Here is a 14,929-nt window from a genome sequence, read left to right on the forward strand (position 1 = left end):
ATAAGGAATATCATTTATCAATGACTTATCAGAAATAGCATTAGTTTGGCACATTCATTTTGATTCGTTTTTAAAATGTTGATTAATTTTATGAGTAAAATTTATTATTTTTAGGGTTTGTGTGATAATTAATCAAAGAAATCAATTTACTTACTTCTGTGTATTTTTGGTATTGTTATTATTTTCGGCTAAATTTGAATTTCCAAAACCCCCCCCATGGACGAGTCCTTCGCACGGGCCTGCCTACACGTGGCTTAGGGGGCTTACCCCTCCTACCCGCGTGTTTGAACAGAGAAAGTGTCGTCGACAACTCGCTTTGTGTTTCTGGATCTTGGACTGGATTCACAAAGTTAGTAGTTGCGCTATGTGGGGACCTCATTCACACGATGAGATGTCGGGTCCTAACTCATCAGAGGAAGGATTGCGCATCGAGTTGTGTTCGAATGAGGTATTGCTAATAGAGGATTCGGAAACGAGTATTGCCTTGGAGCGCACTAGCGCGAATTGACCTTCCACTATTGAAGTAAAGTGTGTCAAACAGTTCGAGGTGGGAACAAAGGTCAGTGGCCCCAGGTGGACTTTATGGCGTAGGGGGTACAGTGTTCCTTAGCATTGTATCATGAGTCGTCCAATTGTACCCATGGACCCAGAGTAGCAAACTGGGGGGACGCGGTGGCTCGCCACGCCTTGGAATGCAATCCGTAAATTGGATTTACCACCTGGGTTAACAACTAATAAAAAAAAATCATTATTGATAATTCGTGCGTTTTTTATTTGTGCGCTTTACTTTTAAGCAAGATTTTTATTATGCATATTGTTCACACTCCGGGATTTTACTGCATACTCAAAGGCGCTAATTTTGAACGAAAAATCCCGATTGAAATCGTGAATGTACCTACTCGTGATTCCTTTCATTGGTATACCTACATCTTTTGAAAGATTCAACAAAAGAAGCAAAACTGAAGTGTTGTGCAACGAATGCATAAAAAGTTGAATCTCTTGTATTTATAAGAAAACAATCTTCATGGAAGAAATAAGTTAATTTACATAAGAAAATTTTATTTAATTCCTTTCACCAAGAAAGAGAACATTTCGTAATATTTCACAAAAAGAAGAGTACGCTCATTGTACTCTTATCATGTACTCTTTTTCGATCGAGGTACTCTTTTTTTTGTGAAATTTTACGAAATGTAATTTTTGTTGACAGATATTTGATCATAAAAACCAACGTATTTCTTTTAATTTATGAAGTTTTTTCACATCTTCCGTTAGAACCACGCAAGGAATGCAACTTACAGCAAATTACTTAATCTTTTTTTCATGGTCATAATTAGCAGAAATCAGGGTAAGCGCCTTTGAGTATGCAACGAGTAATCAATATGCACTAAATTAAGGCAATATACTTAAATGAAACGTACACAAAGCAAATGCGAACAAATCTTGAGTCATGATTGTAAAGTAAATGTACGCGTCAAAACTCTTTTTGAAATGCAAAATATGATCATGTGTGGTTTGTCAACACAACATCTAATAATGCCATCCCTTCGAATAAGCACTTTCACTTTTTCACTTCTCAATAGCTTAAGAATATTTTACAAGAATTAAAACTTGTCATGCAAAAAAGTTGGCAATTTAAAATTGAATTGAAATATTTCGGTTTTCAATAACAGTCAGTCCCGCTTTTCCAAGGTAGTCGGGGAAATGGCCAACTCGGATAACACGAAATACATCCTTGTGTTTAGCATACCTTCGGGGCGCTCAGTTCGATAAATATAGATATCGGTAGTGAATTTTGAAATGGGCGAATGCGCCAAATGTAAATAAACCGAGTTATATGTAGGGTGAACATGTACGCTCTAAGACCTACATTTCGATTGCTCGAAGGTATCTGAAGGATATTTGGTTTCCGAGAAATAACGAAAACATCATAATATTTTTGCTGAGAGCTTATGGAGCTGTCAAACTTTGAACGCGTTTTTCTCGAAACAGTGATGTTGGCGCATTCGCCGTATTCAAAATTCTGCTTACATCTCTGTTTTTTTTGGAATATGTAGTACATTCAAAGTCATTTAGACATAATCCAGTTTATGAATCTTGATCGATTTACAAAGCAATAGTTGCTCGCTTCTACCTGTTGTGCTAGCCATCATATCCATGAAAGATGTACGCCTAAGACACATTCCACGCGCTTGTACCGCTCACAAGTGATTTTTATCCTTTAGCATATCAAAAAATCTCAAACTTGTCAATAATTTTGATTATTCAAATTACACAAAACCAACGAAAAAAGAACAAACAATTTTTTTTCACACGTTTTTATATAATTTAGAAAAACTTATTTTTTGTTAGAAAAAATGTATATGTTATAAAATTTTATAAAATAATTAATTAAAATATATGGGTTGATGCTTTTTTGACTTTTTTTAATACGTTTCGAAGCCAGTAAATGTTGCTTCATAGTTTTTTTCTCTAATTATAGACACTTTAACTCGTTTGTGGCGTTCGTGTCGCGTTGCATCATTGTGATTGTGTGAATTCACGTCACAAAAAGAGGATACTTTTTAATTTTACGAGAAATCTTTAACATTGTTTATTTTTGGTGGTAGAAAAATTCGACTGGAAATATGTTTTTTCAGGGAGTATTTTCGGCTAGCAGTCTTGTTTTTAGCAAAAATGACGTATTGATTTACGTTTCCAACGTTTCGATCCTTATTGGATCTTCTTCAGGGACTAAAATAGTGTTTATTTAGTTAGTTCTGCTGATTATAATTTATACTTTCTTACCGAAAATATGCCGTTTTCTTGTGAGTGTCGACTCGGCTGGTCGTGTATAGCTGTCTATTGATCTGTTTTCCGAATAATTTACTTTAATTCGTGTTTTTAGATATAAGGTGTGGTGTGTCGACTCGATTTTCACTTATTTTGTTTTGATCAAAAACCAGTTGTTATTTATGTGTGTTGATGGTGTAGTTTTTTGTATGTATTTTTTTTTGAAAACATCCTCTCTTCATACGCCAACATTTTCAAATTACTTGGAAAAATAAGCGAACTAAATATTGACATTTTTCAAAAGTAAGCCAGTCTAGGACAAAATGTTTGAAACCCTATCAAATGGTAAAGTGTGAAGGAAAAAATAAAAAGGGAATAGTGCGAGGGCCAAGGAAATTGAATGAAGGCAAAATTTCAATTGTTTTGTATGAAAAAATATATTAGTTATTTAAAAAAATGAACCCCTTAATCAATGCTGCATCATTGTCCATCTTTCGATTTTAATTGTTGTTCGGCCTTAACACATTAAGAACCGCGATGCTGCTTTTTTTTGAACCGCAAAGAAATCTAAATCAATAAATTTAGAAGGTATTTTGTATCCTTAATGATCAAGAAAACCGTCGAAATAGAGACTGATCAATGTTACCCCAAAGCATCAAATTCTAAACAGAAACATAATCGATTTTTAAATCAAATTTAAAGTAGTCTAATAAATTTCTGCAGCCATGTTTTACGTTCATAAGAGTCCAGTACTGGTTTTAAAAATATGAAAAATGCCACATTCCCCTTAACAGAAAAATTAATCGAAAAGTATTGACAAAAGTAATCAATCTTACCCCGGATTACGGTGAATTAAACGTATAATTCCTCGACATATTGCTAATCAAGTGCCAATTAAAATAAAGAAAAAGTTAGGAAAAGATACTGAAAATTTATGATTGTACAGAATAACAAAGTATCACTTTAAAAATAGTACATAAAATTTGAAGTCTTTAAAGAATTTTTCAGAATATTTTGAAATTTCATGACGTGAATTCAGTTCCCCACCCTGTTCTGTTTAAACTAGGTGAATTCACGTCACAAATTTAAAGAGGCATAACTTCCCAAGCAACCAAAAGTCCCGTATTTACTTAAATGGAGGCTTCGAAAGTCACATATAAGCTGAAAAAAGAGAAACAACTGCCCAATTCCCTTACGTGAATCATATGTGCGCAAAAACGAACATGAAAGTGGCAAAAGGAACCATTATGTGCGCTATAAGTGACTTTGAAAAGGAAATTCTGCCCAATTCCCGTTAGTGACTTATATGTACTCATTAATGAACTTGAAAGTTGCTGAAGTGCCTCATATGTGCGTTCTATGTGACTTTTGGATGCGAAGTCCCAAAATAGAATGTTATGTAACTTTTTTGAGACATAAACAAAAGAATTTCAATTCTTAAATTTATACCGATCAAATTTTTGTTTGAGATGGATTATTCTAAAAGAATCAGAAAAAGTGGTTTATTTTACTACCGTCGCCGAAGGCTGGAACAAAAATGGGTGGAGGAACAGGAGACCCCAAGTGTCACCAATATCGCAGGTATACATTTTTTTTAAAATGATTTACGTGGAATAATTTGAAATCATTATAATTTAGCTGCATCAAAAAGTTCATTTGAACCGGATGTTCCACATTGTGATAGTGGCATTAATTATCAAGACTATGATTCGGAAAAGAATACTGATGGTACATCCGACGAAGATAACGATGATTTAGAAATTGGTGAATATGATAACGATTGTATCGAAAAAATGAATCTAGAAGAATGTCTTCGATATTGGGCATTTCAAACCAAGCAAACTCACAAAGCCATTAATTTAATATTGGAAATCATTCGACGAAAAACCAGCTCCAAAAAACTTCCACGCTCAGCAAGGACTTTATTAAACACATCAAGGGTTGAAACATCGAACATAATGGCCATACCTGGTGGGCAGTTTTGGTACAAAGGGATAAGACTTTGTTTTAAACAATATTTCAGGTTGAGTATCTTCTTCTTAGGTGTAGAATAAGCATAAACTTTTCTCGAATTCAAATTTTAGGAATCTTGCAAGGCCTTTATTTATTTCAATTAATGTTAACATTGACGGATTACCCATTTACAAAAGCAGCAAGTTGCAGCTGTGGCCTATTCTAATTAACATTTTTGAAATGCCTGAAATACATCCGATACCGATTGGAATTTTCTGTGGTAATACTAAACCATTGGATCTCGACAGCTATCTGAAGCCCTTTGCTGAGGAGATGAACGACATAATCGAGAACGGTTTCTCAATCAACGGGTTTGAAGTGAAGATCTTACTCAGATGTTTTATTTGCGATTCTCCAGCAAGATCATTCATTAAAGGTGAGATAACATACACAATTTATTTTACTACAATCATTATAATCTGTTAGGTTCTATTTTCTCACATCGAAAAGTTTCTTACTTTGGGCCTTGCTCCAAAATATAAAATACACACAAAACTGTTTAAAAATTGATGATTTACTTACAGGTGTCGCTAATTTTAATTCTAAAAATGGATGCCTAAAATGCACGTGTGAAGGAGAATATTGTTACGAGTCGAAAACTGTTGTGTTCACTTCAACAACAAATCAAAAGCGAACTGACACAGAATTCCGGAAAAAATCCTACCTTAAACACCAAAAGGCGAACACTCCACTTATGCTCATCAAACAACTTGACACAGTTGAGGATATCGTAATTGGAGATAGGCTTCACCTAATCGACTTAGGGGTTATGAAACGACTTTTGCTAGGTTGGCGTGATGGGTCGTTAGGTTTTCAAACCAAACTTTCATCCCATCAGACCGACCAATTAAGTCAGATCCTTAAAAACATAAAATTGCCTGATGAAATTCACCGAAAGTTTCGTGGACTCGACCATATTTGTCATTGGAAAGCTTCAGAATTTAGCTCATTCCTTCACTACGGAAGTATTTATGTTTTAAAAAGATTTCTACCAGAAGAACAATACAAACATTTTTTATTGTTTTACTGTGCGATTACAATGCTCTCTTCCGACCAGTATAAACATAACTGGCCTGTAGCTCGAGCAATGTTGAAAACGTATGTTGAGAAGTTCAAAACTCTTTACGGAGAAAAGTACCTCACAAGTAACATACACAATTTGTTACATCTTGTAGATGAAGCTGAAAAATTTGGCAATATAAATACATTCTCAGCATATCCATTCGAAAATCAACTGCAGAATATAAAACACTTAGTGAAAAGTGGATGGAAGTGCCTCGAACAAATAGTCAACCGCCTATCAGAGTTGAACTCACATAGCGTGTTCGGAAATAAACCATCAAGAAAATACCCATACACAACAGCATCTGGAGGAGTCTATGTCAAACCTGGATTCATTTTAAACAAAAAGTTTGCTAACAGCTGGTTTCTGACTAAATGCAATGAAATTGTTAAATTTATTTCTACGAAACAAGATCCTGATATTTTAATTCAGGGGCGAGTTTTGAAAAAGAAAAAAGATCATTTTGACTATCCCCATGAATCATCAGTTTTAAACATTTTTGAAGGAAATCTAAATTCTCTTTCAAACGGTACATCATTCTTTGAAAGTAATAGCATAAAATGTAAACTAGTAGCCGTTGATTGTGAAGTTTGTTTTCTTTTCATTCCTCTGTTACATACGTTGTAGTAAGTTTATTGTTGAATTCAATGTCTTAGAAATAAAGTGAAGTGTAAAAATAAAAACAAAATAAAGACTGCAATGTAATCAATCAGTATCATCGCTAGAAGCACCAGGTTGGTCATCAGAATGACCGATTGTCCAACACGATGTACTGCTTGAAGCCATCAAGGAATCATCCATCATATCGTTAGGCTCGGGTGTTCCTATTTCTTTTCTTGGTTTCGGTTTTTTGACCCGCACTCGTCGAGAGCCCCTACGTTTCCCAGTATTAACCAAAAAGCGCTTTGTAGCATTTTTCAATTTCTTTTTGAAGAACGTTGCCAATTTGGAATCATTGACAATTTCAGTCTCCGTATGACCAACTTCCTTGAAAACAGCTAGTATTTGTCTGTTCGGCATCACTGCACATTTTGGGCCTTTGCGGCTTGAACCAGTCCACGTGCAGTCCGCTTGAAACTTCAAAGAGAACATCATGTCCAGCGCTGATAGCATTCGGTTTTCTGAACAATCACCATCGATATTTTCACGAAGCCGTTTAACCTGAAAAGAAAAACGAAAAGTGTTTGTTTTGTTTTGAATGGTATGATAGTTTTCAATGACTACTTAGTTCTGGAATTGCAAACGCGTCAGCATAATTCTCAACAAACATACCTTATAGCGATTTATTTTTTCCCCACTGGCACAGTAGCAACCCTTTACTTCATAAACAAACAAAATCGTTCCCCGAGACGATGCATATAATTTATTTGCATCGCCCTGGGTGACGATATTGTTTGTTTATTAAGCAAAGGTTTGCTGCAGAGCCAGTGGAAAAAAATAAATGTTATAAACTTGTTGGTAATTAAGCTGACGGGTTTGCAATCCAAGAACAAAGTAATCATTGAAAACTATCATCGCATTCAAAACAAAACTCAAAGGAATAAGGAAAAAGTATCGATCGAAAAAAGTGAAAACAGTTGAGAACAACAATTTACGGCAAAAATTTCACAGTTCTTATATGCAGTGACTTAGTGTAATCGACGTCTGATCAGGATTTCAGTAAGTCTCAGAACTATTTGCAGATCCTAAAGTAAAATTAAAATTATCAAAAAATACTTACATAATTTTCTCTGAATTTTTTATCTTCCAGATTTTTTTCCAATTCGTTCAACTCATGTTCAGTGTCCACAGGCTTAATTTGAAACGCGTCATCAGGTGGTGGAGTCCTGCCTATTTTGTTCAAAATAAAATCCATCTGAGCACTTTGATTCAACAACCTCTTTTCAATTTTTGCTATACGTTCAACAATATCGTGAAGTAAACCTTTCACTTCAGTGAGCTCAACTGATGGAACCAAAATGTTGTCATCCGGAATTGTGACCATAGGAGGGTTTTCAAAAGAAGTTGGTGAAGCAAGTGTTACATATTCAATGTTTGAGGGTAAAGTATCCATCTGCACAGGAGACACCACAGAATTATAGGTAGATTGTGTAGTATGGATAAACAGTTCAGAGGTTGGTTTCAGATCGGGTTCACAGATTATTCTGGTTGAGATGTCAGTCGGTGATTGTTCCTGGTGAATGTTTTGCTCGGAAAGTTGAGTAACAACAATATTTGGCAACGTTTGGCCATTATTTGTTCTGGTTGCTGGCAAGACATCTCTGTTGGAAATATGAAACGATGCACTAGCGTTTGATGATTCTTGATCCATACTGTTTAGTTGTTTTTTCTTTCTATCGATCATCTTTTTAAAATCCGGTTCTTGATGCCGATGAGATTTTTTCGTGAGGGTTACTGTAGCGTCCGTGCTGGATTCTCCGGACATGGACTCGATTAAACCATTTGCCTCTAAATATGTTTTGATACCATTACGTTTTATTTTACACCTTGCTCTATTCCACGATGATTTTGGCTTGGTTAATGGGTCCTTGACTAGTTTATCCAATTGGTGTCCGGTCTTCGTGTTTGGCCAACGCAGGTAGTTGCCTTTTTTTGTGTTTTCCAGCCAGTTTTCCGGAACGGCGGTCAACTCCTTCCGTCCCTTGCCGTCCGTTGTTTGTACAACGGAAAACATTTCGCAAATCTGTAAATATTCGATTATGAGTTTATAGTTTATGAATTGTTTACACATATTTACCGCTTCCGAGAAGAGAAAACTTTCACAATTTGTGATAAATCTTGAAAAACTAGACCGAAACTTTCACCCGATTGAACGATTGTTTTTTTTCTTTTTCTACAAAAAGTAAACAATATTCGATACACTGTCAGAAAAAATAAGGTGTTGTTTCGATGATAGGATTGGAAACTCGCTCAATTTATATTAAGCAAATGAACGTAGATATAGAAACGCGTCAATGGCTCAATGACTAAGGTGTAGGACTATCATCCCGGAGTTCCCTGGATCGAAACCCGCTACGAGTTTTAGGCTAACGCTTGGGGTAATCAAAACAGAGATGATCAGTGGTAGAATTTCAATTACAATTACATAACAAATATAGAATAAAGGAAATAATAAAAATAGTAAAATAGTAAAAAAACAATAAAATAAAAAAGCACTTTTTTGGTTTAAGTTTATTTTTAAAAATTTTCAACGAATTCTCGAGTACTTTACGAGGGCTGAATAGCGTTCTCTTCAACTTGATTTTGGAACTTTAAAGTATCAATAAGAACTTAAATTTTGGGCTGAATAGAATGCACATCAGCACATTGAATGGGCTGATTAAGCTATCATGGGACTGTTTTAAGGGACTTTTGGTTGCTTGGGTTTGTTCGTTGCTAAATATTCAATCGAGAAGCTATCATCAAATTGTTGGTAATTGTTTTTTTCTACAACTTATTTGAAAACACCAATATCCTTTTTCCATAGGGAGAACAGGAAATTGAAGTGGTATGTACTGAAGTAAAAAATGATTAGTTCTAGCGTGAATTCACGTCACAAAAGTTATCGATCACAACATAATCGAATTAAACTTTTTAATGTCCATATTCCAAAAAATAAAAATAATAAATAATGTCCAAATTACATCCATTTTGAAGGAAACCCAATTTGCGACCAATTGCTACTATTTTTTTTAAATTTTTAAGTATATTGGTTGACTTCTAGAACGATAACAGTTTCGAACAGTCCGGAAAAGCGATTTCACGTTACGGTGAAATGTGTCCGAGTAAATTAGATTTCTTCAAAGAAAAATGAAGTTTTTACTGAGATCCTACATGGTATGTGACCGTTTTTTTTAGTTGATAATATCTCTAGAATTCCGCTGAAATGTCGAATATTTGTTTGTTTGCATTAACCCACAAATTTATGAATTTCTTCAATCTGAATTCCGGTAGGGGTGAACAAAGTCTGTACAGTTCTGATCAAAATATATTAGTATCAGTTCAAAATTCAAAGTTTTTTTTTGATGCAACAATCATTTTCAATTGTGCGTTTAATACCAGCAGCCCTTCTAAATTAGAAGCGAAGACGTTTTCAAAACTACTACCCACTGATAACAGTTCTCTTTCTCTGGAGAGAGTCGAAAGTACAAAAGTAAAAAGGACCAATGTATTTGCACAGCAATTGGGGTATCATCAGATGGTGATGGAAGGGGCCCAACGTTGCGCATGTGCCAAGGGTACTACCCTTTTATCATCCTCCCCTCCGAGACATCTTCTGGCTTCAGATCCAGTCTAACGGTCGAACTCCGGAGTGTGAAGCCAGTTTCCCTCCATTTTCGTGATAAATACTGTCGGCTGAGGACGTGTTTTCGGGAGCCGGGCGCCATTTCCACGGAAACTCAAACATTGGGGCCCGAATCGTTGAAGAGATTTTCCGCACTTGTAGGGAGAGGAAAGAGATTTAGACAACCCCCCACAAGCGTGGAATGAGAATTGGTGAAGTTTGGTGTGTACTTTGTACTGCTTTTTATTCTTTCTCTCCATGTTCTGTCTGTGAAATTTGGGATTTAGTAATGTTGTATTTTTTCCTGCTTTTATTTGTTTTGTGCGGTAGTGGTGCTTGTTGCTTTTCATGCGAAGAAATATTTGTGTACGGTTTTGTGGTCAGATGCTGTGTTTGGATTATACTTTTGAGATCAAAGAAATTCCATTGTGTAACCGCAGTTACAGGTTTTTCACGAATGAAACTTTAAGTATGAACCCATCGCTTCAAATTGAGTGGTATTGAATGTCGCGGGTTTAGGATTTTTTATATATGTCCAATAAATCCCTTCAGCCCTTCAGTCCAATAAAGAATCAGCCTTAGGGGAGGAGCGGGCTATATGCGCCTATTAAGCAGAACACTGATTTAGTCAAATATCACATCGAATATGTGTCCAAAAAATATATACACGTGTGCAGGCATCTGTTTTCTATACATTGGAGTAATTTGTATGTCAAAATTTTCTTCTGTATCCAAGAAAACGATTTTATTATAAGTGTTGTCTAAAATGCCGAACCTCAAATCGTGCGGGCTAAATGCGCCTATTTATGTTTCGAACAAAATTTCTGTTTTTTTTGGGCAATATTTCCGTGTAATTGCATTGAAGCTGTTAGAAAGTAATAATTTCCGTACGACAAAGTTGAAGTTTTATAAAAATCTACGTATATTATAATTTTATTGAATAAAACAAAAGTTAGGGTTGCCATACTATGGAGGCAGTTCATCTATGAGAAAAACTTTATCAAATCTGTTTTTGGATCTTCAATTCTCTCTTAAGATGTTATTCAGAGCTTAGATTTGAAGGTTCAATAATTAAAATCATTTATTTATTCTATTTAACCTGTTATTTTAAGATGGAGGCATTTTACAAACATGATGGGGGCATACAAAAACACTCTATTATTCCACTATATAATCAATATTAAACCTCCACAAAAGCTGAAATATGTTTGATTTCTTGAGTTCATTTGTGTAAGAAACAAAAACCATCCTAGTTTTTGTTTTAAGCTTCTTCACGTTTAATTTTTAAAAGTCGAAATATTACATCAAAATGTATCAAAACCTTGTATGATTTTTAAAATTTTGTTGAGTTAGTAAATTCTTAAAATTCTTTCTTGCCTTATGTTCTAAGCGTATCACCCTCAAAATGCATTGGTCAGATAAGCTGTCTAGTCAGCCATTTCATCAAACAGCCGTAGGGTCATTTAACCCGATAGGCCCATTTAGGAAACCTTTCCCCTAATTCTAGACGAACATTTTGATAATGAGACGTTTAACATAATCAATGTAAAACGTCGAACAATTCAAACGGAAGCAATAACATTAGTGCAATCTGCGATAGAAAATAGATAGATTTTTTGGAATGAAATAGTGTAGATTAAGTCTATTTCACTGCTTTGAATCGATAAGTATTTTTCGCAGGAATATGTGTTAGAACCATCACTTAAGCCCTTTGTTACAATTGTTGAACACAATTATTCTAAAATTGAACAGGCGGTGTTCCAATGATCAATGATAAAACACGTATGCATTGTACATTACTGTATATATTTTGGGGTACAGACCCCGTTCGATTTTGGCAACATTCCCAGCAACTGCCCAGCGTATCCGGCCAGCCTTCACCACCTTCTGGATACTGGGTTCGCCGTAGAGTCGCGCGAGCTCGTGGTTCATCCTTCGCCTCCACACTCCGTTCTCCTGTACGCCGCCAAAGATAGTTCTTAACAGTCGTCGCTCGAATACTCCGAGTGTACGCAGGTCCTCTTCGAGCAATATCCATGTCTCGTGCCCGTAGAGAACAACCGGTCTAATGAGCGTCATATACAGGTTACACTTCGTGCGAGGGCTAAGTCTTCTCGACCGCAGTTGCTTGTGAAGTCCATAGTAGGCACGACTTCCGCTGATAATTCGCCTCCGGATCAAACGGCTGGTGTCATTGGCTGCGGTCACCAGTGAGCCAAGATAGACAAAGTCTTCGATTATCTCCAGCTCGTCGCCGTCGATCGTGACCTTGCTATTACTGGACAAGCGGGTTCGGTCGGTCTCGGATCCGCAGGCCAGCATGTACTTCGTCTTGGACGTATTAATCATCAACCCAAACTCAATTGTTTGATGAATATCTTTTGAATACTTCGGTTTAAAAATTCGCAATAAATACGATTAATAATGAATTTTGAATTTCTACAAATCTACAATCTACATTCAAAACAATGAGCACAAGTCGATTTATGGTGAGCAGAAGCATATCATTCGTTAGAAAATTGTTGATTTTTTATGCGAGGTTATAAAGATTTGTGGAAAAAGTTCACGGATTTGCCGCTGTGTGGCGCTTCAAGCACCTGGCTCCCAATTTTATTAGTTTTGTTTGTTGCTCAGCTATAATACAACTTTCTGTCTAAATTTGGCGAAATTTCATCAAGATTTGAGAAATGTATACTTTGTGGTCAATGATTGTGGTCAGGGTTGCTTGTTCTGTCCTAAATCTATTTGCTTACAAATCGGATACATATGATAGGTATTTGAAATGCAATATTGGCCAATTGACAAACTGTTCAAGAATAACAAGTCAACATGTAAATTTAACTATGTTGATTCATTATTTTTATTTTAACAGTTTTCCGATGCACGACATAACTTGATGCACATAATTTCTAAAATTCGCTCGGTCCATGGCAACCGTTCTCCAAATTCTTAGATGTTGAGTCACCATCTTCAGATCAGATAAATGTATGATTGAAATTTTTTTTTTTCAGAAATGAAAAAAAAGCACTATAAATAAAAATCGTTTATTCAAAGTTCATATTGAGACATGGTTTCGAGATTTGTATAGTTAAGATTTGCTATAAGATTTTAATCTCCGTATATTCATGGTTCGAAATTTTAGATGGCATGTTCGGTGGCATGAAATTATAGAGAGAAATTTTTATTTTTATAGAATATAAAAGAAAGGTGGATAGACAGACATTAGTGCGCCAATAGAAGAAAGCTTGATAGGTGTTGAAATTTCAGGCTAGAGGGCATGTTGATGGAAAGCTCCCATGAATTGTAACGCCTTTGCTCTGCACTAGCTAACTATACATGAGAAACTGAGAAACAGAATTCCTATGTTTAGCGAGCCCAGTGGTTTAAGAGCGTGATTTGAAATACACTTCAAACGAGCAAAAACCTACTAAAAAACAACATCAAAAGAAAAAAGTTAAAAATATTATGTTTAAAAAAATTGCCTTTACCAGTCATTGGTCCGAATAGGTATATTCAATTTGCCGGTCCTTCTAGTGTCAAAACTAGATATTTTTGAAAAGTAACTATTAAGGTAACAGGTGAAGTTATGCACCAGCTATCAAGTGAAAAAAAAATTGAAAACAATACCTTCAATATTCATGAAGATTTGTAAAAAACAAACATTTTTCATTTTAACCCTAGATGGAAGTACATAAATAATATTTATGTGACATCAAATTTGTTACAGCACACTTTGCATGCCTGCATGAACTGATTCGAAAAAAGCTTATGCCATTGAAGAAAAGGTTTTTTTTTCTCCCAGACCAAAAATATAACAGAAGTATTTGGATCAGATTAAGCCCGTTACGGTGAACCGGTGTAGGACAAAGAAAATCTGCTCAACCCGGGAGTCATTATTTCGTCCGCTCAAGATTGATTTCTACAACAACCCAACAAACACATAAAGGATGAGACTCCGAACCGGACCGAACCTAGATAAGAATCCCCATAAAGCTCTAAGTTCGGAAGACACAGCGCAGTGGGACGGCAGGCAGACGCGTGCTCTCAAGCTGTCAACATGAAAGGAGCGATTATTAGATTATGTGTTTTTCGATCTTCTTCCTGCTCTTCCTGTGTTGCTAACCGTCGTCGTTGGTCGGCCGTTAGATTTTGTGTTGAATGGCATAATCACGGATTTATATCTAATGACTGGATCGAGCGGAATGACCCAATGGTCGTTGTTCCCGATAAGAACCATGCTGCTGAAATGATTCGCCTTAAATCTGTGTTTAATTGGTTTAATACTTCTTTGAAAATATTCGTTATTGTAACAGGAAGATGAAAGTTTTTTTTATAGTATTATTTGCAAAATTGCCACTTACCGTAAATCTCCGGCACCACACCGATAGCCAGCGAATATCTCGTATCCGTTTGCCCATCGGTAGCTTCAAGATGATATCTGAGTTCTCGTGCTGACCGAGAGCTGGTGGATCTCTGAAATGAAGAAAAAAAAAAGTTTATTAGGATTTGTATTTTGACTTCGAAAGTCAGAGCAAAATTGCTACCTTGAAGACGACAACTATTTAACTGCAATTTCTCTCTGTTTATATTTTGTCATAAAAGTTTCGCTCAACTATCCAGATGACGCTTCATAAAATCTGAAGAAAAATTCTTCGATTATCGTTCATTAAAAATTTTCTTTATAACACTTTAATTGTCCATAAATTCAATAAACAATTCAAGACAAATCAAATTTTGCCAGGATGCACAGAAATTGTAACTGTTTACTTTGATTTGGCCTTCTGGCGGAATATGACGGAATTTGCTTAGGAAGTGCAGAT

At 35.6% G+C, this 14,929-nt stretch overlaps 1 protein-coding gene across 2 annotated transcripts in view; it reads right to left on the bottom strand.

Moving 5' to 3' along the window:
* Positions 1–14,929, bottom strand: part of LOC129739837 (protein Skeletor, isoforms B/C) — a 213,346-nt gene that overhangs the window by 40,171 nt on the left and 158,246 nt on the right. For both annotated transcript variants that reach the window (XM_055731366.1, XM_055731365.1), the window contains exon 4: positions 14,471–14,582. In XM_055731366.1, coding sequence (XP_055587341.1) covers positions 14,471–14,582 — 112 coding nt within the window. The remainder of the gene's footprint in view (positions 1–14,470; positions 14,583–14,929) is intronic.

Source organism: Uranotaenia lowii, chromosome 1, assembly GCF_029784155.1.
Source record: "Uranotaenia lowii strain MFRU-FL chromosome 1, ASM2978415v1, whole genome shotgun sequence".
Lineage (NCBI taxonomy): Eukaryota > Metazoa > Arthropoda > Insecta > Diptera > Culicidae > Uranotaenia > Uranotaenia lowii.